Source organism: Lasioglossum baleicum, chromosome 11 (genome assembly GCF_051020765.1).
Source record: "Lasioglossum baleicum chromosome 11, iyLasBale1, whole genome shotgun sequence".
NCBI classification, from domain to species: domain Eukaryota; kingdom Metazoa; phylum Arthropoda; class Insecta; order Hymenoptera; family Halictidae; genus Lasioglossum; species Lasioglossum baleicum.
The window spans coordinates 8,517,473-8,541,892 of NC_134939.1; the positions used below are offsets into that span (position 1 = coordinate 8,517,473).

General features: G+C 35.7%; 4 protein-coding genes and 1 non-coding gene across 13 annotated transcripts in view; 3 read left to right on the plus strand and 2 right to left on the minus strand.

The window, feature by feature from the left end:
• Window positions 1-12,188, plus strand: part of LOC143213358 (uncharacterized) — a 56,740-nt gene extending 44,552 nt beyond the window's left edge. For 4 of the 5 annotated variants that reach the window (XM_076433114.1, XM_076433116.1, XM_076433117.1 and 1 more), the window contains exons 13-20: window positions 4,727-4,881; window positions 5,925-6,112; window positions 6,478-6,507; window positions 6,760-6,862; window positions 6,949-7,110; window positions 7,757-7,989; window positions 8,298-8,509; window positions 8,704-12,188. In XM_076433114.1, the coding sequence (XP_076289229.1) occupies window positions 4,727-4,881; window positions 5,925-6,112; window positions 6,478-6,507; window positions 6,760-6,862; window positions 6,949-7,110; window positions 7,757-7,989; window positions 8,298-8,509; window positions 8,704-8,858 (1,238 nt within the window). In that variant the 3' untranslated portion in view covers window positions 8,859-12,188. The remainder of the gene's footprint in view (window positions 1-4,726; window positions 4,882-5,924; window positions 6,113-6,477; window positions 6,508-6,759; window positions 6,863-6,948; window positions 7,111-7,756; window positions 7,990-8,297; window positions 8,510-8,703) is intronic. The other variant, XM_076433119.1, reaches the window with a different exon arrangement.
• Window positions 12,189-14,864, minus strand: LOC143213381 (leucine-rich melanocyte differentiation-associated protein). Its single transcript, XM_076433171.1, has 4 exons — window positions 14,687-14,864; window positions 14,362-14,589; window positions 12,650-13,025; window positions 12,189-12,570 (listed from the first exon to the last, which is right to left on the minus strand). Exons 1-4 carry the CDS (start codon window positions 14,744-14,746, stop codon window positions 12,491-12,493), a joined length of 744 nt encoding a protein of 247 aa, XP_076289286.1. The 5' UTR covers window positions 14,747-14,864; the 3' UTR covers window positions 12,189-12,490.
• An 11-nt stretch (window positions 14,865-14,875) lies between these two features.
• On the plus strand, window positions 14,876-14,947 carry Trnap-agg (transfer RNA proline (anticodon AGG)). The gene has a single exon. It is a non-coding gene; the product is annotated as a tRNA-Pro (tRNA).
• Window positions 14,948-15,263: 316 nt separating this feature from the next.
• LOC143213378 (non-homologous end-joining factor 1) lies at window positions 15,264-17,230 on the minus strand. 4 transcript variants are annotated; one of them, XM_076433167.1, is made up of 5 exons: window positions 17,092-17,230; window positions 16,412-16,582; window positions 15,998-16,316; window positions 15,757-15,913; window positions 15,264-15,675 (listed from the first exon to the last, which is right to left on the minus strand). In XM_076433167.1, the coding sequence occupies exons 2-5, from the start codon at window positions 16,562-16,564 to the stop codon at window positions 15,483-15,485; spliced, it is 822 nt and encodes a 273-aa protein (XP_076289282.1). In that variant the 5' UTR covers window positions 16,565-16,582; window positions 17,092-17,230; the 3' UTR covers window positions 15,264-15,482. The 4 variants fall into 4 exon arrangements, with proteins under 4 accessions (XP_076289282.1, XP_076289279.1, XP_076289281.1 ...); XM_076433164.1 differs by having other exon boundaries at window positions 16,981-17,116; XM_076433166.1 differs by lacking the exon at window positions 17,092-17,230 and adding an exon at window positions 16,947-17,071.
• Window positions 17,231-17,752: 522 nt separating this feature from the next.
• On the plus strand, window positions 17,753-24,394 carry LOC143213359 (uncharacterized). Of its 2 annotated transcripts, none has more exons than XM_076433120.1 (12): window positions 17,753-20,779; window positions 20,849-20,995; window positions 21,069-21,157; window positions 21,456-21,689; window positions 21,779-21,929; window positions 22,003-22,215; window positions 22,288-22,498; window positions 22,568-22,761; window positions 22,840-23,099; window positions 23,172-23,355; window positions 23,485-23,760; window positions 23,878-24,394. In XM_076433120.1, the coding sequence occupies exons 1-12, from the start codon at window positions 17,753-17,755 to the stop codon at window positions 24,250-24,252; spliced, it is 5,361 nt and encodes a 1,786-aa protein (XP_076289235.1). In that variant the 3' UTR covers window positions 24,253-24,394. The 2 variants fall into 2 exon arrangements, with proteins under 2 accessions (XP_076289235.1, XP_076289236.1); XM_076433121.1 differs by having other exon boundaries at window positions 21,462-21,689.
• Window positions 24,395-24,420: the final 26 nt, after the last annotated feature.

The window sequence follows — 24,420 nt, forward strand, 5'->3', positions numbered from 1 at the left end:
TTGAACATAGAAATTTGCATGAGAAAAAAAAAAAGTTCCGCAGTCTAGTAATAAATTATTACCGGTTGGTAGAGGAAGTAACTGGAATGTGGAACTCCTGATTCGCTCTGCAAAAATAATGTGATCGAAACCAGTTCGTAAATAAGTGTTTCTCGCCTGCCATTATTCGAATCTTTCATGTGAATCGACCTAATACGCTGTAACAGAAACAAGCATTGTGACTGGCGAAAATAAGTAGCTAGGCTACACGTTGGAACAGTTTTCTACATTGTATGGTGATAAGATTTGTCTTGTCCTTTCTCTGAGAATGATTCGAATGCAGCGAGAGCATCACTTTCTTTAATCATTGTCGAATCGACGGTTATTTATAAATGTATTTTTCGCCAAATAAAAGTGATTTTATTTTGACATTTATAAATGTAAAATAGTCGTACGTATATCAGATGATAAAGTTGTGTTGTTATTTGTGAAAACTATTAACAGTGAACTCTAATAACAAGATTATTTGAATAGAGCATCTTAAAAATAGTTCCTCATTGTTGTTATTTGTTAATAATTTGTTACATTATTGAAGAAAAAGTGAACCAAAATAAGAAAATTAGATATTCTCCAAACAATATTATATTTTGATCTATGCCATGTAATACGATCACACACACATTTTTATATGATATAATAAAGTTATTTTATTTATCAGATTATTGAAGAACCATGAATAACAAAATAACCTTAGAATGATTGATTAGCACGCGAGGTGAAGAAATAAACTTGCTTTCACGATGAAAGTAATGAGGCAATGTTAATGACCCGACACATGCCGTTTAATATTTCGAAAGATTTCTGCTCAAATTCGTTCTTTTACTGTATTTCGTTTTCAATAGCACACGATCTTAATCGAGTTACGAAAGGCATCTTTCTCTTTGGAAGTTCCTACAACCGATCACCTTGACATACATTCGCTCACTCTTGCTCATAGAAATTGCACCTGAAGCGTAAATACAATACTGGAATCTTCTGTAATTGTAAAAATGATTACGCAGCACGATATTACCTCGAAAGAAATATTTTTCAAGCATCTCCGTTGCCAAATGATCTGCGCAATTATCACCATTCATTATATTGATAGTTTTTAGCATTCTGATATTTTTAAGAATAGTTTAATGTAACTGCTATTTCTTCAAATGTCCTTGCCTGGTCAGTTTCCGTTTTCATAATGAAAAGATGTAAACGTAGAAATAATTTCTCGGGCGAAAAGAGAATGAAAATTCAGCCGGCTGGGACTAAGAACCAGTAGAAAGAAATTTCGCAATGTTGTTGTGTCGAATCGAATACTGCGTTCCGTTACGGATGACGCATTAATGAATCGAATGACTATCTCCTCGAGAAACTGAGACGCGTGCATAGGTTGCAATTCAGATCGCGACTTGATCGACAGTTGCGTGCACTGTACAATCCAATAAATATATATAATGCACTGAAATGATTATTTACATAGTATATTCGCAAATATTTTATTCTTGTGTTTACGTCTCGTGATCTACCACTACCCGTGAAATGACCGGTTTCATATTTTTCATTTCACAATTATTGAAACTATGAAGTCGGTTACATGAAAATTGATTCGATATATTTTTTCACTCGGGCACGTATTGTAATAAAAATTGCACAGAATCTAAATGAATAGAGCTTTGTAATTTTTGTAGATTTAAGACATTTTAGTCGCTTTTAGTGCTCGGTAGGTATAGTGTTAAACAGTAGTTGTCGACATGAATCCCTCCTGATCGAAAATTTTGAGTAAAACTGTAGCTAAAGTATTAATAGAGAAATTATACATAATTCCTTTTATCGAATACATAGCCAGTTGTTTAGTTAATTAACGTGTCGATGCAGAAACTTTAATCAATCAGTGAAATAATTGTCTTAAACAAATAAAAATTTGGTCGAACACAAATTTCTTTCTTATTTTTCAACTATTTCAATAAGTTGAAAATAATATTATAGATCGATAGACATAAAGACCTTTAATCTTTTTGTCGTTTTAAATTTTTCCTGTTAATATTTGTCGTTTTAAATTTTTCCTGTTAATATTTGTCGTAAAATCCGATCGATCAACGTCGACATTCTTCACGGAAAAATATGAACAATAAAAATTGGTATCGCCATGGAACTTCTATTCATAGCAGCAATATAATCCCTTATCGCAGTTCCGCAGCGGCAGAATCTTGAACATGAAAGTCCTCCCACAAAGAGTACCGGATGACAGAAGGTCAACCAAAATCAGCATTATCGTAACCCTCATTCCACTTGTCAGATTATCAGAAACTGGCATGGCACAGACGAACTCGACAGTGTACAGAACGTTCTGCCTTGGTTCGCATACTTTCGGCAACGTCTGCTCATTCTTCGGTGGTAAACGACATAAAACCTTTGAGAGTTTCCAATCAATTATAATTGGACTGTGGATTTTATGCATTTGTGATAGAAGTGAGCAAGCGAAACACACATTCTTCCAGTGCTTCTACTATTTTGTTATTTCGTTATTCACTATTTCGAAAATAATGTGACAGTACTCTTAAATTCTGTTACGTTATTTTTAAGTCCAGTATTGTCGTGTTATTTTTAACCCATTACAATTATTAAGGAAAAGAATAAGTTACTACTTAACACTTGTTTATTTCAATTGAGGTAGAATATTTTGCTTAAAAATCCGCAGTCTAAGCGTAACGATTAGGATAAGGGTTGGTAATATGGAACATCTGATTTCAAAAGCTTGCTAAAATTAGCACAATTTGTTTTTTATGTAACTTATAAGTTAATAGAATTGTGGGAGAATCAAGAAACTGTTGTTACCTAATTATTCTCAATTAAACTCAACTGTTAGCAATGATTAATCGCTTTTGTAAAATTAACACCTTCAGAGTTTGTTCCTCCTTTATCGCGAAACTGTTCCATATTACCTACGTTTACTATCCTCCGGAACGGGAACTGTGATTAAAACCGTAAAATATGAATTAAAGTGCATCAAAGTGCATCGACAACGTCACAAAATGATTATCTTATCCAAGTTCTATTTCAAGCTAGCCCAAGAATTCGAACAATTCGAACGTAGTGTTCGGCGAAAATAAAACGAATGTTTATAAATGTGAGTTGAAGAGGAAGTGCAACAGAAACACCATGAAGAAAGGACCACCAGGCTACCTAACCATGAGATGGTTGCCGAATTGCTGTGTCGCTTGCTACCCAGTGTGCCGAACTCGCGAGTTTGATAACGTTGGTTCCTCGAACGAGAAGCTCGATGATCCTGAAGAGAAAGAACAGATAGAGCTGCACAGGACAAGATCCGACGACTCGTTGACGAAGAATGAAGTACTAACAACAATGGACACCAGTTTTGACATCACCGATCAACTGAAATTCGGGGACTTGAGGAAGCTGAAGGAAAGCATATTCTCCGCGATCGACTATGACCTTGAAGGCCGAAGATCCTCTTCGAAACTAGTATTGGATGAGTCAGTGAGTTCTGAAGTGGGAGGACGAAGTAATCGCGATTGGAGGCAGGCTTCCGAAGGAAATTCTATGCCCACGTCTCTCGAAGAGATGTTCCCGAAATGTCAGATGAAGAAGATGAAGCAACATTCGTGGCCTTCGCCGCTTACAGACGTATTCCCGAAACGTCCAATCCGGAAATCGAGAGCAGCGAGCTTGGTGAACAACTGTGGAAACGCAGCAAGTTGGTTGAACCCTGTCTTGATTGTAACAGTTCCTTCAGTGCAATTTTTATACGTCAAATATGCTTGCGAACATTGTACAGTTAACGCTAGACCTACGAGACACTTCGAAATGGCAGGTCACAAATTGTGAAATACATTTTTGTTATTTCTATGAAGTAGTGCGGAATAGTCACTTTTAGTGCTTCGTAGATCTAGTGTTGAACCTGATGTGGTCCTCGATTGGACTATACTTTTGATATGATTAGGTGACCTGGTTGAAGAACTTACGATCATAGTAGGGTTATAGAAATGAAAGTCTGAGTGGGTCGAAAGCGACCCTAAGAATAACTAACGCAGGGTTGGACGTTCAGTTTGTTGACCCTCGAGAAAATAACTATTCTGCATTTACTTAAACCTGTACTTATCTTTTTATTCTGAATGTGTCGTGGACTTATCTATTGGGGCACACTGGTCTGGTTTAGGTCTAGTCAGGTTTTCTTATCGGAAGACTATCGACTGTAAAATTAAGCGAGATTGTTTAACCAATTGCATACGCTTAACCTAGTTTTAACCTGTTCGACAAGGGACTTTTCAATTCTGCATTAAATTCTGTTATCACTGAATACCTGTTTGTTTTAACTAAAGTAGGACATTTTTCTACTAATAAGAAACTAACAAGGCAACGACGAGATTATTGCTAAAGCTAATAAGGAAATGAAAGGTTACTGAATATGTAGTTGGTTAAACCAAGAAGAAGTGGAAGTGGGGAACAAGAATGACGAGTTAACTCGACTTCCGCGGTCGACATGTCCAAAAATTAAACTTGAGTGAAAGTGGAGCTAATTAACTAGCCCAAATGCAATCTAAGCGTACAAATCATACTGAACTGCAGAAACAAATGTATTTCGAAACATTGTAGCGAATAAACCTTGAGGAGCTTCAGCTGTGTGCTGAAATTGATATAGGGGTTGAAACAATCGAAAACTAATTCGGAGCATTTTGCTTGGTTGTTGTAGATGATGGAAGCAGCTTGTCGGAGGCCTGCAGCACTCCGATAATCGGCGCAGGATCTAGGACAGGCTCGAATCACACAGTGATGGACGTAGACGACATGGATCAGGGATTGCATTCAGGACATCTTGCCACCCGAGGGTCCTTATCTAGTCTTGGGGTATGTATAGCCAATCAATTTCTACTAAAGTGTGTGTATATTGAAAAATATACAGATAGGATATACAAAAATATATTAAATGTATACTAGAAGTATGTATGCTGAAGAAAAATTCAGTATGTCATCTTTCAAACATCTGTCAAGTAACAGTGACAGTAGCACGTCACGGAACGGCTCCTCGTTCAGCCATTTTGCGCATTTGCATGCAAGAAGTGCTAGCAAAAACCATTGACGACGCTTGGTCATGTAAACGCTTACATTATACAATGTGATAACATAAAAGGATAATGAATCAATCTGTTATCAAAAGATGCACATTTCCTTGTTTAACCCTTAAGTGGACATTCAATGGAATTATATTTAACATTCATCTTCAGTGCCAAATTCAAAAAATACAGTAGTGAAAAATCGATTTTTCCAATCCGACTGGTGCGAATACCACCCAACAGTTTGTAGTGTGTTCATTCTGAGTCATCTTTACTCTGACAGCGAATCATTGGGATGCATAAAAACACAGACACCAGTGAGTCAACTAAATATTTGATTATAATCGTTGTGCTTATGCGGTTTGTTAGACACTTGCTAACGGGATACACGTATTACGTAATAAACTGTGACGGTCACGTATATTGCCGCACGTGTGCGTGCATTTTAAGGACAAATTTGAATGCCCGGAATGACGATCATCCTTTTTAATCGAAGTAGAGTTCAATGTGCCTTCACGTATACCAACAATTAAATAGCATCGTTCGTTCGTGTATGAATTTCGAAAAAAATATTATTGGAGCTCCGGATCACAGCTCCACATGATAAGCGTCTATCTCTCGCGTAGACCGTCATTGTCAGTGTTTCTGCTAACTCGACTGTTACTGGATGCTGTTAATGATGGATTGTGGCAGTACAGAAAGACTTGTAAGTGTTAATAATTCGAACAAATTTCGTTCCTCTGGGATTTATGTAACAAACATTGAAAATAGTCGATATTTTAAAATTTTTCGAAAGATTTTACACTGCTTCGATCTAACTTTCATATTTACTTTCAGGCACGCTCGGATTCAATGGCATCGGTCTACAGCGGTGCCGGAGAAGGCCGATGCTGTCGTTCTGTAGCCGTCACCGGAGAAGTCGAATTCGCGTTGCAATACGATTACAAACATCTAACGTTCGAGGTGCATGTAACGAAATGCAAGAATCTTGCACCTGTTGATGTGAAACGCAAAAGATCCGATCCGTAAGTAACTTGCCACTTATCTCAACACATTGTTCGCAGCAGAATGTTTCCTATCTCGGTTGATGATCATTGGTAAATTCGTATCAAATGTAGATTATAGTTTATTATGCAAAAAAACAATCAGACTGTAGAAAATCAGTGAGCATACTGACGTATTGACATACTGTGTGTTATAATCTGTATTTCGAAAGAAAATATCTGAAGTATATTATGCTGCAATAAATTAGTATTACAAATTGATTCATCAGTGAGGAAAAGAGAGAGAAATCTTCGAAATAAAAATTAATAAACAACAGACTATGTCAGTGTAATATTATCGGTGTGTGTCTTTCAAACTACTAATTGTCTTGTTACTTTATAAATAGTTACTGCCAATTTATAGGAGCAGTCTACACGTTAGTACACTTTTTTCTTAAAGGTACAGTGAGGAATAAATACAGTAGTGCATTCTGTATAGAATAAATACTTTTCAAAAGTGCATGAGCCTAGTCAAATATATTTATTTAATAGTTTACGACTTATATGAAAGCGTTCAGAAAATAATGAAATATGTAGTTTGATAGAAAATATTGCAGTTTAAGGTCATTTTTATTCTGCGGTAAAATATAGTATGATATACAACGATAAAAACCGAGATCACTCATCAGGTACGTGAAAGTCTACCTGTTGCCGGACAAATCGAAGAGTGGCAAGAGGAAGACAAAAGTGAAGAAGCACACCTTAAATCCGGAATTCAATGAAACACTAAAGGTAAACTTATAGTCGAAATGATCTTACCTTTCGTTGCGAGTGGGAGTTAGAAATGTCTACAACTCGATATCACAATAATGTTCCAGTTCCATATGAGTCTGAGCGGTTTGGAGACCAGAACACTATGGCTGACGGTTTGGCATTCGGACATGTTTGGACGCAACGATTTCCTCGGGGAGGTGCGAATGCCCTTGGAGAATAAGATCTTCGACGATCCCACGCCAAAATGGTATCCACTTCAGGAGAGAGTAAGTCCTTAATCACTTCAACGTTTAATCATAATTATCTATGACAAACATGAGTAGAGCACCTAGAAAGCAGTAAATCGATTCATTGAAATGATTAAAAGGCAGAATAAATTATTATTACTACAATTATTGCGACAGCGAAAATTTTTATGCAACCCGTTCCTTAATTAATACAGAAAATTTTTATTTTGCATAAAAGTTTCCAGTCTAATCATATGTCAATTTTAATTATAATCATTTATATTGCAATCATTGACCGACGTTTCGCTGATAGAAACTTTAGATGGTTGGTCATTAGACTGTACATGCTGGAGGAGAAGAAAAAGATTTCTCTTGCCTGCAAGACGCTTTTTTGTGTATAAAATTCCCTTTCTAAAGCATACAAAGAATTAATGGTCGTGATAAATACTTACAATTAGATAATGAACACTCGGTGGATTAGTAAATCGTGAAATGAAAGTGAAAATAAAAAATACCGCTGCATAGCATCACGGCGCGAACGATTAAAAAACATTTAAGTGGCACAAATGTGAATCAAAAACACAAATAATCTAATAATGAGTTAAGCGAACAAAATATATGCTAAATTTTCAGTTTACGTGAATTGCGAAAGTAATTCAAATAGTGATATTAAAATTAATTTCAGACGGAACCGTTCGACGATCCCATCGCGTACAAAGGCGAGGTGATCGTCGGCTTGAAATTCGTGCCACCGGATCCCACGCAACAGGAGCGTGATCGAGATATCGGGTCGGATCGAGCTGCTTCGAAATGGAAGAAAAATTGGAGTCGAGGAGCGTTGCACGTGCTCGTGAAAGAAGCGAGAAACCTGCAAACCAGAGGGAAGAATTCTGGCACGTGTGATCCATTTTGTAAAAGGTATTTCCTTGCAGTTGTTCAATCAGAGACTTTCAAACTTTCATTTTCATAAACCACTGAAGCAATGCCAGAATTAGAGAAAAATTTATTCGATCAACGATGAGAAAGAGCCTGCGTTCTTAATTCTTATGATTGTCACTTTAAAATATTTTTCATACTGACCTAGTTATTTTATTTTATTTAATAACGCTTATTTCGGCAAAACTCGTAAGTACTACAGTTGTAGGAAGAAAAAGGAAAACAAGAATCGTTTTTTAAATATTCTGTTTCTTTAGGTAATTCTGATTGCCAATGTTTGATGTTTTCAGTTACTTACTACCTGACAAGGGTCGTTCAGGAAAACAAAAGACTGGAGTGGTTCGCAGATCTGGTGGTTCACCAGTATGGGGTCACACTTTTATTTATAAAGACGTGAGTCTGCAGGAACTGGCAGAACGTGGACTGGAATTGACAGTCTGGGATCACGATCGTATCGCTAGCAACGAATTTTTGGGCGGAGTTCGATTTAATCTAGGGACAGGTATGCAGTACTTAAAGACTCAATCCTCTAAACTCTAAACTAACAATAAGGTTCTCTCAGTTAGAAAATATACACTGTAGACCCTGAATCATATTTCATTTCGAAGTGACGAACACAAGCCTAGTTCCAATGAAGAGCATTGTTATCAAATAATTTTACTGACGACATTTAAACAACACATCTGTAATTTTCAGGGAAGCATTATGGAAAGCCGGTAGATTGGATGGACGCAACAGGTCGCGAGCTTTCGTTATGGCAGAGCATGATCGAAAGGCCGAACTTCTGGGTGGAGGGTGCTGTCACGTTAAGGCCAAATCTGCACAACCATGGAAAGAACAACGGCTCATAGACATCACAGCGATTTCCAATGATGCCACAGCGACAGAATATTCGCATGTCAATGAAATCGTTAGGTGATTCGGCCTAGATTAACCGAAATGTATATACGTGGCTTGTATTAACGCGCCAAAACGGTGAATAGATCGAAATGTGATTCCCGGAATGGAAATTAGTGCCTTTTGGGAGCATCGTATCCTGTCCAGGACACAGTCTAAAATTTCTAATGATCGTCCGCCGTTGACGATACCATTTCGATGAACGATCCGTTGCCAATTATGGCGTACTGCCGCCAGGTACTTAACTAATTTCAAGTTACGAACGATCGGATCTTGATTTCTTCAATTAGTGCTTACGTTCACGTCGAGTTTAATTTGTACATGATAACGTAAACCCGTTCTAGTTCTATTTGTAGTTTTTATTTCCTAAGTGTCTTGTTCTCACGCTCTGAGTTTCTCTGTACGGAAAGCTACACGACTACAGGCTGTTCAAAAGAAGATTAAATGTTTGTACGATAGGACATGCTGAGTGAAGACAAATATTTTTCTATGTTAATATCGTAACTGAATTATTGGCTTCTGTTTTCTGAACGTTGTAGCTAGACTGTGGACTTTTTATATTGAAGACGAGTAACTTGAAACAATAGAAAGATTAAAAGAACTGAAGACCTATTACTCAAGAAGGAATTCCTAAGTAGCCTCGTATCTTTCAACAGATATTTTATTTTGCATGAAGAAGTGCAGTCTCTAGTCATAGCAAAAAAGCATGTGTCAATTTTTGTGAATACAAAGAAGCCTGTTCACCTTTTTCAATGGTGTGTCCTATGTACCATGCAAGTGTTGAATGTTTTTTTAAACAGCCTGTACACATATTACTTCGTGCCTTTCGCATTTTTTCGTCCGAGTATTCTCGCGTTACTTTCTCTACCCTCGGTGTCTATGTCCCGTTTTTTCAAAGTACGAGAACCCTAAGTAGAATAACAGACGGATCGAACAGAGGGAAAAACAGAGGGATCGATTCGATGAGGGTTCGGCGCGCAGAATCGTGCAATATGTCGAAGGTAACGTAGACACTTCGTCCTTCCCCGATACGTTTAATGATAGTAGACGATTGCGAGGCGATTCTTCACGGGCATCCGTCCAACCGTGAGACGAGATGACCAATCGAGTATTTACGGTACATGAGCATTCTTCGTGGCCAAGCGTGTTAATCACGGGAAAGAGAAAAGATGGGAAGAGGTAATTAATGCCACCGCGTTCCAAATATTCGCTCCTCTGTTGTAATTCGACGATTTTTGTTTCTACATTTTATTCTTTATTTTTGTTATCTTGTTTCATTTGTATCGTCTACCCAATCTGTCTATATTATTTCTGCAACAGAGGTAGAGATATTAAATTAAATTTCAAAGATTTGAATCGGGAAAAGGAAACAAGAAATAATGGAACATGATCAATAAATGTGAAAGAAAATGTTTGGAACGCGGTGGCCATTGTGGACACTTTCCTTTCTTGGAGAGAAAGATGCTTCCAGTGTTGTACAATACTCTGAACATTTTTTCTTGCGTCGAACATTGCCAAGTTCGTGGAACGGCATATTTAAGAAATTAAATATGACCGGTTCCCAGTACTTAACCATGTATCCATATAAATGTTATATTTATACATTCTTGTAGAATTAATAAGAGTGTGGTATAAGCAATGGAGCTTTTTTTACGAGCTTCCGGTCTACGTTGACATTCGTAGGAGGTCTGTGTTTCATGTACAGGCAGTTCTCACTTTCTTATCAATATCAGTCTGAAGAAATGAAGACGTTTACGAACGTCTTTCTAATGATTTCGCAAATACAAACATATAAATACAAAACACAATGGTTAAATGATTTTAATTACCTTGTACATTGTCATTAGATGTTGCACTTTCGGACTCAACTGCGCAAGAGGGTTGGAGAGGGAAGTAATTTGTTTTTGTTCATTTTGATAAACCTTTCCGGCATTCATGTGTCTGTTGTATTTGTTCTTAATCCGATTGAAAACATACGTGTTTGGACCTGATCATATGTGTTTTCTAAATATTATTTAAATATTGGCAAAAGGCTCTGAAAGTTCTCCTCTGATCTTTTAAATAAAACGTTCGCTACGCATATTGTGTCAATTATCTCCAGGCAAAGTAATGACTTTCTTTACGAATTCGAAGTAAATGTAATACAAGTATAAATTTTGACGACTTAATACGAGTATAAATTTTATCAGACAGTTGACTCTATAATAATTTTTAATCAGTTAATTCTTCAGGGTTGAACGTCGTCGAGCACTGCCTGTACTTGCCACAAAAACAGTAGACAAACGAATTGCGAAACATCGATGCGAAGCACGGGGATGTTCGTAATTCCAGTATTCGAGCGTTTTTGACGAAACGAATCAGAAGGCTGATGTACTTAACGAATTTGGTACTTTGTACTTCACCAATCAAGCAAGCGGTCAAGTCCTTGATCTTTGGCGACAGCGCATAATTGTGTGATATAATTATACCGTGTCTGATTGAGTGTATTCCAAAATGTATACGCGATAAAAATGGGGACCCAAACAGATCCAAAAATTGCTGTCTATACGGTCGTGGAAAACGTCTATCTTCATGGGATTAAAAATTGTAAAATTTATCCCAGATACAGGGTTAACAAAATCGAAACTATATAAACTGCCTTCGATGTAAGCTCACACGAAAGATTTGCACTGCGCGACGGAACATGTGGCTATTAGGGTACTTTACACCGTGCGATCGAGATGAGACTAATTATCTGTTCAATGGACACGGTCATCGAGAGCCAGAGATTGTTCTTTGTACATTAAGGACCAATAACGCTAAATTAACCATTAAAGTCAATAGCGAGGAGAAGCCTGTTAACACATTGCGGTCCACTGTTGTTTGCGAACATTAACATTTGGGTGGCAAAGCCAGGATACATTTTGACCCAGTATTTCAAAGGTATCATCTTAGCTACTCAGCTCCTGATAAGAAGACCAATGAATCAATTAAAAATACGTTCCAAAGAATGGATGAACTACTGCCTAAATGGAGCTAAAGAAACCCGAAAGAATGGAAATAATTGCTCAGCAATATCAGAGAGCTTCGTACATAGATTTTGCGTAAAGTTTTCTAAATAAGTTCGTATACCAGGACCATAATGTGTTAAAATTCGAGCTGCGCATCTGTCCATCTCTGTTTCCGAACACCAAACGCTCGGAACAATGTGTGACGCTCCTTTAAGATATGTTAGGGAATAGAATTAAACGTACTTATATGTCACATACATCGTTGTACATGATAATAAAAATTTTATACGTTTATTCATCTTGAATTAGAATTTATTAAGCACATATATGTAAGTATACTATATGTATAGTAGAAGGGTAACAATGTATAAAAAGGTAACGACTATAATAAGGTAATCATTCAAACAAGTGCGACATCAGGCACGTAGATCTTTGTCATGAATATTTTAAACACGGTAGAAAAACAAAGTACAATTTGTGCTACAACTTTACGTGGAAGTCGTTCTACGCACCTAACTGTTGTTTTTGTCATTTATTAGAAACACATGACGGTAACTTACTGCTGAAGGGAACTTTTGGAATCTCTGGGCTCATGTTCAGAGATCGTTGTTGGAGATGAAGCGATTTCCCTCGGAATTCTTACCGGAGTATCGATACTTGCATTTTCCGAAAGCACCTAAAACAGAAGGTTATTTGTATTTTCTCGCGTTTGTAATGGTAATAATTCGATCACCTACGGTAATTAAAAATCGTACCTTTGTGATCATGAGGATCCCGGATCGACGTTGGAAGAGGAGTGTAATGGATGTTGAAGAATATATCATCGATCTCGTCCATCGAGTTCGATACGAATTTCGACGTCAATTCGGGAACAAGTTTTATAGTCCTCGAGAATTTTCCTCGAATTTCAGCATTGATTCTTTCTTCGCGCGTTACTGGACGCGAATCGAGAAATCGAAGACTCGGAGGCAACACGTATATCGCGTATAATCTGTATCGATTATAATCCTCTTCGTCTGTAGATGGATTGGTTAGTTGATCAGGACATCCTGGATTTCCCAATAAACTCACATACACCAGGTTTGGACAACATTCTTGTATTTTTTTTAATACGCCATCAATCTGAGATATCTAAACGCAAAACAGAATGAGCAATTTAACATGCAGACTACGCGTGAAGATCATACAGTAGTGAAATATTGCGCGCTTTTTTCGCGCATGCGCGACGATTTTAGCGTCAGTACAAAGTTGGGCTAAAATGGGGTACCTTGGTCACCCCAATAATTTCACAAGATTTGTTATGATTTGATTTTGAAATATGACTGTTGTATGACATGTGTGTGTTGTATTACAATTTAATATGTATATGTACATATTATATATAATATATAAACTTCTGAACCAGTAATAGTTCTCCACTACTTTCCCCATAAACTTAGGACGTAAATAGATACGTTCCTGGCGAAAAAACAGATGAAATATTCCTTTGTACTTTGTGCGGGCCTGGATTCGCGCTCAGGGCTCAGGGCTGATAATCTGATATCTCCCCCATACATATATCTTCTCGACTGACGTTGCAGAGATTGGATTTCGCGTTCTTTTTCATAACAAATTCATAAAAATTTTCATAGGCTTTCTGAACGATTTAAATGTAATATCTATTTATATTAACATTTACCCCGCAGGAATTGAATATCACAACATTTTACATTCGATATTATTTTCAGATAAAATAATGAAAATCTTGCGTCTGTTCGCAAATCATTATTGCAACTTAAAAAAATAATGGGCCCTTTATACATTTTATTTATGTACTCACATTAATTGTTGTTCATGAATTAAAAACCATTAGTAGATGTTTGTATTACTATAGCTATCATACATACTATACTAATATGCAGCCGCTATTTCATAAAAATATGATAACGAAACATGTTCACATGTAAATAAATCAAACATTACAATTAAAAATATTATGAAACAAAATATGGGGGTCAAATATGATTCGAATTATTCGCTGATCCGATTGATTTAGCGATTTTCGACGTGCACACCCATCCCAAGTAGCCACGTGTAGCCACGTACGTCCCTAAAACGTACGCAGAACGGACGTAGGACGTTTGGACGTGAACTGGACCTGAAACGTACGTTTTAGGGACGTACGTGGCTACTTGGGATACAAAGTAATTCCCCTTATCAGCGATAATACCATAGCAATAATGATAAATAAGTGTAGTTGTACACGTAAACTTAAGATTTCACAGTTCAAAACATAAAAATCAGAATGTTTCGTACTTATATAGTTTGGTACTTATAAATATAATATGACGTTCTAATAAATCACAGCTGAAACTTGTACAATCATATTTAGACACAAGCATACATAAATTTAGATTCCATATGCAGATGCATGAACGTTCACAGTGGCATCATAATATTCAAAATAAAGCGAAAAATAAACCCAAACCTTGTTATTATTCAAGCTGAGTGTAGTCAATGTCGGCATTTGAGGCAGTGTCCTCAGGTCCCGGAGTTTATTGTTGTCCAGTATCAACACCTGTAGCCTGTCGAAGTATTTGACAGCGGTGATTGAGGTTAACTCGTTGTACGAAAGATCTAAGCTCGTGCAATCGTAGCCGACAACACCCACCAAGCCCTCAGGAATCTTTACGGCGCGTTGGCCCGTGTAACATGCCTAAAATTTTGATAAGAACATGTGATCAAACGTGTCAGAAAAAAATCTATCGACAAGGAAGACTTTTTCATATATTTTAACAAAATACGCTGATTACCCGCCCACATCGCACGGTTAACGCGCTCCTGTTGAAGTCTTGTTGTCCTCGTTCCGCCATTTTCCATGCGCGTTACCATATAATGAAGAAAATTATCATAAAACAATAAGAATGATAATGCTCTGGATCTACATACCATCGAACCGCCATTATGCAAGATATCTCCAGAATGGCAAACATCAATAACGTGGCTCGTTGGTCTAGGGGTATGATTCTCGCTTAGGGTGCGAGAGGTCCCGGGTTCAAATCCCGGACGAGCCCAATTTTTTTTATTACGTTCTTCCACATTTTTGAAAAATTTTCTTATCTAGGAAATCTTTGCTTTATAATTTTATTTGATTCTTTTGCATTTTTCACTAATTTTCTTTGGTAATAGATCTTTATTTCATATTTTGATTACATTATTTTTCTTATTATAGGTACATAATTAGAGCAGTGTCCATACGTGGTCACTTCTTTCTTACTTTTTACATTTACTTATTTATTATACTTGTATTATTCTAATTAATCATCTTGATCTTATAATATGCAGTTTCATTTCAAATGATAATATAAGGCATAAAGAATGAATAAAATAATTTGATTAGAGTTTATATACAGTATTATTGTGTACAAGCAATCAAATTTTGTAAATTATACACATAAATAAATATCTTATACCTTAAACTGATAAAAATATAATTTGATTATATACGATTTTTGTAAAAAATAGTGTATATATAGCATAATGTATAATAAAATATATATAATTTCTTGTATTATAATTCATCTTCTGTTCTTTGATTCTCGCATCGTTCTACGATATAAAACTCTTCAAGCTTTTGTTTAATTTTTTAATAGGTTTCTTATGCATCATATTTAGAATTCTTATTTTACTTTTATTTACATCTTTTTGACTTTTGCCTTTAGATTTCGTGGACAGGACACTTAAACTATCCTTTTTAGACACATTACTATGCCTGTTTGTAGCTATACTCTGTTCTGCTTCACTGCAATATATAATAATACAATTGAATTATAATAGTTCTTCTAAATTTCTCAAAACCCTAATGGTATCTTAAGTTTACTACCTTGTGGATTCTGCATTTACTCCACTCTCTTTCTGCAAATCGAGTTTGTTATAAAACTGTTCACTTTCGTGGAGCAAATTGATGTACATGTTCATATCGGGAACTGGAACAGATATCTTCAATTGTTCTTCTCTAAAAACTTCTGTTTTAGTGTTCTCTGTACCAACAAGCGAAGTGTTAGATTTTATATTACAACAAAGCAAAGTAGAGACAGTTCTTATATGTATTAAAGAAATCTTACGTCTTGTTAGTTCAACACCTTGAGCTCTGTACTCAGCAATTTCAACATCCTTCTTTTTAATCAAATCTAAAAGGATTTTGTGTTGACGATTTAATTCCATTAATGATATACACAAAGGTTTAGTTATGATGTTCCAAAGTTCTTGCTGTGTTCCTTTTAATAGATTTAAAGTAAATTTCAATGATCCTCCCTCTATCTGAATCCGTAGCTTTATTTGTTCGACAGAGGCTTCATCGATATGTTTGTGTAAATTATTAAAAATACTTGCTACGATGTCTTTATAATTAAGAACGTCGACATTTAGAAGTGGGTTTAGACTCTGAAATAAAAAAAACATGATATTACACTAATAAGCTATTTACTCCAAAACTAATTTACATTTGTACATGATAATTCTATTTTTTGATTAAGTACCTTGCATCTTTTCAATATAATTTCGTCTGTCAACGTTTCAGTCCAGACTTCAAATAAATTTGTTAATAAAACTATGATCCTGTCACTCTCCTGTGTGACAGAAATCATATATTCATTGTCACCTATTTTGACGCCATTCCATTTTTTGTTCATTTTTTACTTTTCACGCACCTATAAATCATGCATAAAATAATTAAATTTAATTAATATGCAATATGCATATTATTATGTACAGTTCATGTCACTGGATGGTAACATAACCTATAAAGATTCATATTCGTTCACTCATATGCACAGTCGAGAACAATACTTTTTTAAAATTAGTCCTTGAAAACTTGACATTTTTTTAGATGTTAGACCAACTATATAGTTTGCAAGAGAATGAGTAAACAAAAATTTGTTTACATACATAGATAGCAATTGGTAGGAACCATACAAATTTTTAAAAATTGTGTTTTTTCAACTTTTTTATCTGAGCCTGTATCGGTAGTTTAAGAAAATGGGTTTTGTAGATTTCGGTAACTTATATGCGTACTGATAGTTTTATCAAAGTCGGATGAGCTACATACGTCTAAAAAAGTCTAAAAGGGTAAAAGCAGGTAAAAGTCACAGATTTTCAGCCTTTCCAACAATGTCAAAGCATTTCGCCTTTACATACACATGCCCACACATGCCCTTACATGATAATCGATTTGAATCAGTGATGCCAGTTTTCTCGCGCATGCGCGTCCAGAACAGTAACATATCTATGATGAGGATGAGGCTGGATTGGGCTGGATGAGGCGTTGATGTAAAGTGATGTAGCTATGTAAATACTAGCAGAGTCCTGAGGCAGCTATATATCTGGCTACATCGGCGGGAATGTACCAGTATAATTGACGGGACGCACAGTAGTCCAAATGGACGGCGAAGGAGTGCAAAAGTCAAAGAACCAAACATGGAGTAGGCTCCATGGAGATCATATCAATTTCTTAAAATTCTGCATGGCGCTCAAGGTGCCACATTTCCTCGAGAAGTGTACGTTACTGTTACTGAGGCTGAAATCGCCACGCATGCGCGAGAAAAGATGACCCGTCTGGCATCACTGATTTGAATCTCCGCAAGTGTCGATATGAGGAAGTAAATACTGGTACCAGCTACGTTCATGGTTCATGCTACACGAGTGCATAGGAAATTGTTATGTATTTACATACTTGAAAAACGTAGGACATAATCCGTAGATGTAAGAAAAATGTCAAAACATTATATTTAAATAGTTAGAAAGCGAAAAATAAATGTCGCAGTGGTAGATGCCTTACAGCTGGGGAACAATCATTAAAAAATCCGAAAACATTCGTAGAAATGCAAAAAAATAAAGCGAAATTGTCATTTTTGACAAATTGTAATTCAGTAAACCCTACTGTCGGTAGGGCTTCAGTAAAAATACCTCAAATGACTGAAACAGAAGCTAACCACTCACCTGGTAATAGTTCGGAAAATGTAGCAAAACAGACAATGTCAAAAATCCAAGGATTTCAAACGGCAAGTGGTAAGAATATGAATATTACAGAAAAAGCATTGATGAAAGCAAAAGCATTATTTTCTGACGAGACGTTTGAAAGTTGTGACGGTGAACCAGTATTAAGCAAATCGTTGCAGAAACGCAAAGTTACTGCTGAATTAAAAATGTTTAAAGTGCAAGGGTTTCAAACGGCAAGTGGTACGAATATGAATATTACAGAGGAAGCTTTACTGAAAGCAAAGACATTATTTTCTGATGAAGATTTGGAAAGTTACAACAGAGACTCTTCGTTAACCAAATCAGTGCAGAAAGACAAAGATTCTGCTAAATTTAAAATTTCTAAAATGCAAGGGTTTCAAACGGCAAGTGGTAAAGATATGAACATTACAGAGGAAGCTTTACTGAAAGCAAAATCATTATTTTCTAATGAAGATTTTGAAAGTTACGACAGTAATACTTTACTAACCAAATCACTGCAGAAAGACAAAGATTCTGTTACATTTAAACTTCCTAAAATGCAAGGGTTTCAAACAGCAAGCGGTAAGAACATGAATATTACAGAGGAAGCTTTACTGAAAGCAAAATCATTATTTTCTAATGAAGATTTGGAAAGTTACGACAGCGATACTTTACTAACCAAACCACTGCAGAAAGACAAAGATTCTGCTAAATATAAAATTCCTAAAATGCAAGGTTTTCAAACAGCAAGTGGCAAGGATATGAAGATTTCAGAGGAAGCTTTACTGCGAACAGAAATCTTATTTTCTGATGAGATTTTGGAAAGCTGCGATTATGTACCTTGTTCACCTTTGTTAAATGAATCCTTGTACAAACGCAAAGGTACAGTACAACTCAAAGTGCCTAATGTACAAGGGTTCCAAACAGCAAGAGGAAAGAATATAGAAATTACAGAGGCAGCTTTATCGAAAGCAGGAGCCTTATTGACTGATGAGACTTTGGAAAGCTTCGATAATATGCCTTCTTCATCTTTGTTAGATGGACCTATGCAGAAATGCAAAGATTCAGGTAAATTTGAAATGCCTAAAATGCAAGAATTACAAATAGCAGGTACTAAGGATATGAATACTACACAGGAAGTTTTGAGGGAAGCAGAAGCATTATTTTCTGATGAAACCTTGGATAATTATGTCATTGGTCCTTTATTAAACAAATCACAGCAGAAACACAAAGATTCAACTAAATTTGAAATGTTTAAAATGCAAGGGTTTCAAATGGCAAGTGGTAAAGATATGAATGTTACAGAGGAAGCTTTCCTGAAAGCAAAGACATTATTTTTTAATGGAGATTTGGAAAGTTACGACAGTGATCCTTTATTAACCAAATCACTGCAGAAAAACAAAGATTCTGCTAAATTTAAAATTTCTAAAAGACAAGGGTTTCAGACTGCAAGTGGCAAGGATTTGGAAATTACAGAGGAAGCTTTGATGGAAGCAGAAGCATTATTTTCTGAGCAAACCATGGAAAATTGTGACATTAACCATTCATTAAATAAATCACAGCAGAAACATAAAGATCCGGATAAATTTGAAATGCCTAAAATGCAAGGGTTTCAAACAGCAAGTGGTAAGAACATGAACATCACAGAGGAAGCTTTACTGAAAGCAAAATCATTATTTACTAATGAAGATTTGGAAAGTTACAACAGTGATACTTTATTAACCAAATCATTGCAGAAAGACAAAGATTCTGCTAAATTTAAAATTTCTAAAATGCAAGGGTTTCAAACGGCAAGTGGTAAAGATATGAACATTACAGAGGAAGCTTTACTGAAAGCAAAATCATTATTTACTAATGAAGATTTCGAAAGTTACGACAGTGATACTTTATTAACCAAATCACTGCAAAAAGGCAAAGATTTCGATGATTTTAAAATTTCCGAAATACAAGGGTTTCAAACTGCAAGTGGCAAGGAAATGAAGATTACAGAGGAAGCTTTATTAAAAGCAAAAACATTATTTTCTGATCAAACCTTGGAAGCTTGTGATAATGAATCTTTACTGAAACACGAAGATTTTAAAGTACAAAGGTTACAAACAGCAAGTGGTAAGAATACTAATATTACAGGGGAAGCTCTATTCAATGCAAAAGCTCTACTTTCTGAAGAAGACATGGAAATTTGTGACAGTAGTCCCTCTTTGTCCAAATCACTGCCGAAACGCAAAATTAACGATTTGGATGATGCATCTATGAACAGAGAAACAATGTCTAATCAACTTAAAAAGTTGCGTTTCAGCAATGAATTCCAAGCACAGGAGAATGTTTGTAATTATTCCAATATTAACAACAAGAGAGGGAATCAGGAAATACCTTTAGTTTCAAGTGTGCCATTGCCTTTAGACAAGATCAAAGACACTGATGAATTAGTCGATGCAAACAAACAAGATATTGATATGGAGATAAATTCATTAATTTGTAATGAAATTGTAGAAAGTGCTGCTGCACTTTTAGAAGATGAAAACAGTTCAGAGATGTTTAACCAGTGGACATCATCTCCTGCAACAACTATAGAGAATAATGGCGCTACAGACATGCCATTGAGTCCTGTAATAGGTGGACAATTTGTTATTAAAAAGAGAAAAAGTGCAGGCACACGACGGAAAAGTACAAATGCTGCAGAGTCAAAGAAAAACAAAATTACATGTACAGATAGTATAAAACAGTTAAGTAATAAATGTATGAATTCAGATGGAGAAAAGGAAAACTCATTGTTAAACCAAGAATCAATGAATAATGAAAAGAGATGCAAGGGAATTGTCAATGATTATGGTGACACTCAGTTAATGTTAGACTTTATAGACGAAACTGCCGGTATATTAGAAAAGCGGATGCAATCCGCTTTAGATCAGGTAGATCGCACAATACACGTTTTACAGATTCTGATAATGTTTTATGCCTGATAATCTATGTATTTACAGGAAGAACAAGTCAAGTTGAAAGGAAAATGCAAACCAAAGCCGACAATTGGTATATTATATTCGCACAGGAAAATCAATCATAATAATCGTACATCTTGGAGAGAAATCATCAAGGGAGGTGCACCAATACTATGTACTTATCAGGAGGTAATGGTTGAACTGGGTATACATATATTTAAGTTGATTCACGAAATTGTAATTAAACATTGCTTTTTTCTAGCTGATTCAACGAAAATTACCACCTGAAATTTTGGATGTAACAGCTGACAATGCAGTGAAATATAAATTTCGATGTTCAGATTTCTATGGGTAAGAAAAGTCAATAATAATGGGTAGACTGCGGATGTTTGTGCAATTTACAATTTTTGTAAACGAATTTTCAGGATGTGAAATCAAATAGAATCTTGATTTCAATGGTAGTAGCCTTTGTAGATTTGAAATAAGTAAATTCGTACTAAACTCTGTCAAATTTTATATCCTACCATTTTTTTAAATTGTCTAGAGCCATAAATGCATAAAGATCCGCAGTCTAGTAATGGGTGTCCCGCTAACTCTGTTATAACGCGAGACTTTTTGTTAAGAAGAAATGTATTTGTAACATGTTTAGGCAAAGTTTTGTACAGAATAATATCGAAGGTATACACCTAGAGGACGGAGCGTGTTTAATTCTTGATGAAAATGGCTATGTGGGAATACCAGAGATTAAAAGATCTTTTTTGGCAAGTCCAGGAGTGGATCCCAACTTGCTCCCTAACGGATGGTTGGAAAATCATTATAGATGGATTGTGTGGAAGTTTGCATCAATAGATAGAATTAAATTCGCTTCCGTTGTTTTGCCAAGGTAATGGTTCTTATTATATGAATTATAAATAAAGCTAGGAGCAAAGTGTATAAAGTTTATATTACTTATACGAAAGGATTCATTCCTAGAGCATTAACTCCGGCAAGAGTAATGATGGAATTGAAATATCGTTACGACCGAGAAATCGATAGATCTCAGAGACCGGCATTAAGAAAAATTTTAGAGAAAGATGACGTTGCGTCTAAAAGAATGATTTTGTGCGTATCATCTATTACCGAGGTAATTTCGTATTTGATATGTACAGAAGGGTACAGTATTTTTATCAATACTTTATTCATATTTTCTTTTATAGTATAATAACCCTGTTGATAGCACTGTAAATTCAATCGACTTGAAAAATCCTTCAAAGAAATTAACATTAACAGATGGATGGTACAGTGTTCAGGCCACTATTGATCACGCGATGATCGAGAATATTACACGAGGTAAAGTGAAAGTAGGGACAAAACTGATTACATATGGGTCGGAATTGTTACATTGTGATCAAGGATATTCACCATTGGAAGTAAATACAGCTTTTGTAAACATTTAATTGCGAAAGAAATTTATTCTCCCAGTAGAAATGATTAATCTGTAGGTTCCAGAGAATGTCTGTTTAAAAATTCACACGAATGCAACTAGAAGAGCAAGGTGGGACACGAAACTAGGATACGCAAGACCTTCAACACCATTATGTACAAAGCTAAAATGTATTTGTCCGTACGGAGGTTTAATTGGAAAAATTAAGGTCGTAGTTGCAAGGGTGTACCCGATATTGTACCACGAAAAAACGTCTTCCGGCGAATCTAGTAAGATACATAATCCTATCATTTCGATCATCATTGCACGTACAATTAATTATTTGATCAAAATTTTAGTTTTTCGTAATACTAGATGCGAGGAGAAAGCTAACGCTGCTTATGAAAAACAATGTCGATCACTGACAGAAGCATTCTATGAAGACGCAGAGAAATATTTTTGTACAGAGAGGAGAAGAAGTAGCTCAACTACTGATAGCATTGATCTGGCAGCAATGGAGTGGACCAAAGACCGTGAAAAATTATCTGAAGGGGTATAAGCTATATTCTTTCCATAAATAAACAGAGATATTTACTTTTATATTAATATTTTTGGTCTCGCTTTATTACAGAAATTCCTTTCAAAGCAAGAACAGCAACAATTTATAAATAAATGTCGCATTAAGGAAGAAACAATCAGACAACAATTGAAATCGCGATTGTCAGAAAGTTTGCCACCACAAAGACGAGTTACAGCTGTTTTAAAGATTAGAATAGTTGAGGAAGAAACAAGTGCCATTCTTTCGATTTGGACACCAAATGAGGAAGTCACTGATATTTTAAAGGAAGGAAATTGTATAACTGTTTGCAATGTTACACCATCTATGAAAAGGTTTTATTCCACTTATCTGTGAATTCTCATTCATTATTGTATAATAATTATCGATTGTTTCTATTTTCGTAGAGGAAATGAGTTGCAATTAACCGCAGGCTGGAATACATTATTTAATCGAATGAATACATCTGATAAATTTTATCCTCAGAGGACGTGTACGCCATTATGCGATATAAATAAACCCAATTATGCTCCAGCTTATGGTGAGCTCGATACAGTTGGGATTGTTGTTTACATTGTCAATGAACCTTATGTAAGTGTGAATTTCCTGTTTGGCACTAATTGTTACCGTCCTGATCCGACATTTTCGGGTTCTCGCATTCCTGTAAAAGTGACATGAATATTCGCAGTATATAATAATTGAGGGTTTTCATATTTGCAGGGTATGAAAAATTTTCAAGCTGCGTATCTTGCATGTCCGTACACGGAGTTTCAATCCTTTTATTTATCAGTATTATTCTGGAACGGAATTTCTGCTTTTGGATATGCAGAAATTTTAACGATAGGATCATTTATTGCGTGCAGTAATTTAGAATGGCGGCGGGCTACGTCGTGGAGTATACCGATGACATATTGTACTGATCGAAGTACCTTCACACAAAATCCTAAACAGAATCATCTGCACGGACCGTTCGATGAATTAAAACGTTTGGTCACGGTACTGAAAACATAATTTGCATATGTTTCAATCAAGTCGTTAATTTATATTTACAAGTCTGCTTTGAGACTAATTTAATACTAATTATTAAGACATCTTATTCATTTTTTAATATAGGACACCAGTTCGTATGTATCCAAATGCGCAGCAGAAATTTCAGAGGAAGCACAAAAGAGGCCAACCAGATATTCAGATCAATTTACCCCGGATAAAGATCATTTAAATAAAATGTTGTTCAACAAAAATTGTAATTCTTCGCTTCAAGAAATTTCAGAAAGAAGTTTATTGAATAATTCGGCGAAGTCTGTCGCTATACAAAAACGGCTCGATAGATTACAGTGTTACGGTGAAGCGTCAAGCTTATCTCCAATTGTACTGAACAGGTCCAGACGAGTGTCATTAAATTTTAAATCTCACGTTCGCACATCTGATGGGAAACAATCAAAAGCGCAAGTATCGTTAAATGCAGAGTTTTCTGCTAATTCCAGATGATATTTTGTATGGTTGCCAATTTAAACTTTTAATGAAAAATTCTTCTTATTCCTAATTAAACCGTGAATGTTTGAATTCGCTTAACACCAATAAAAAATTTTACTGGGTTTTAATTTGAACTATTATGCATTCTTAAAATTCATGAACTTATGCTATAAATACGTGAAT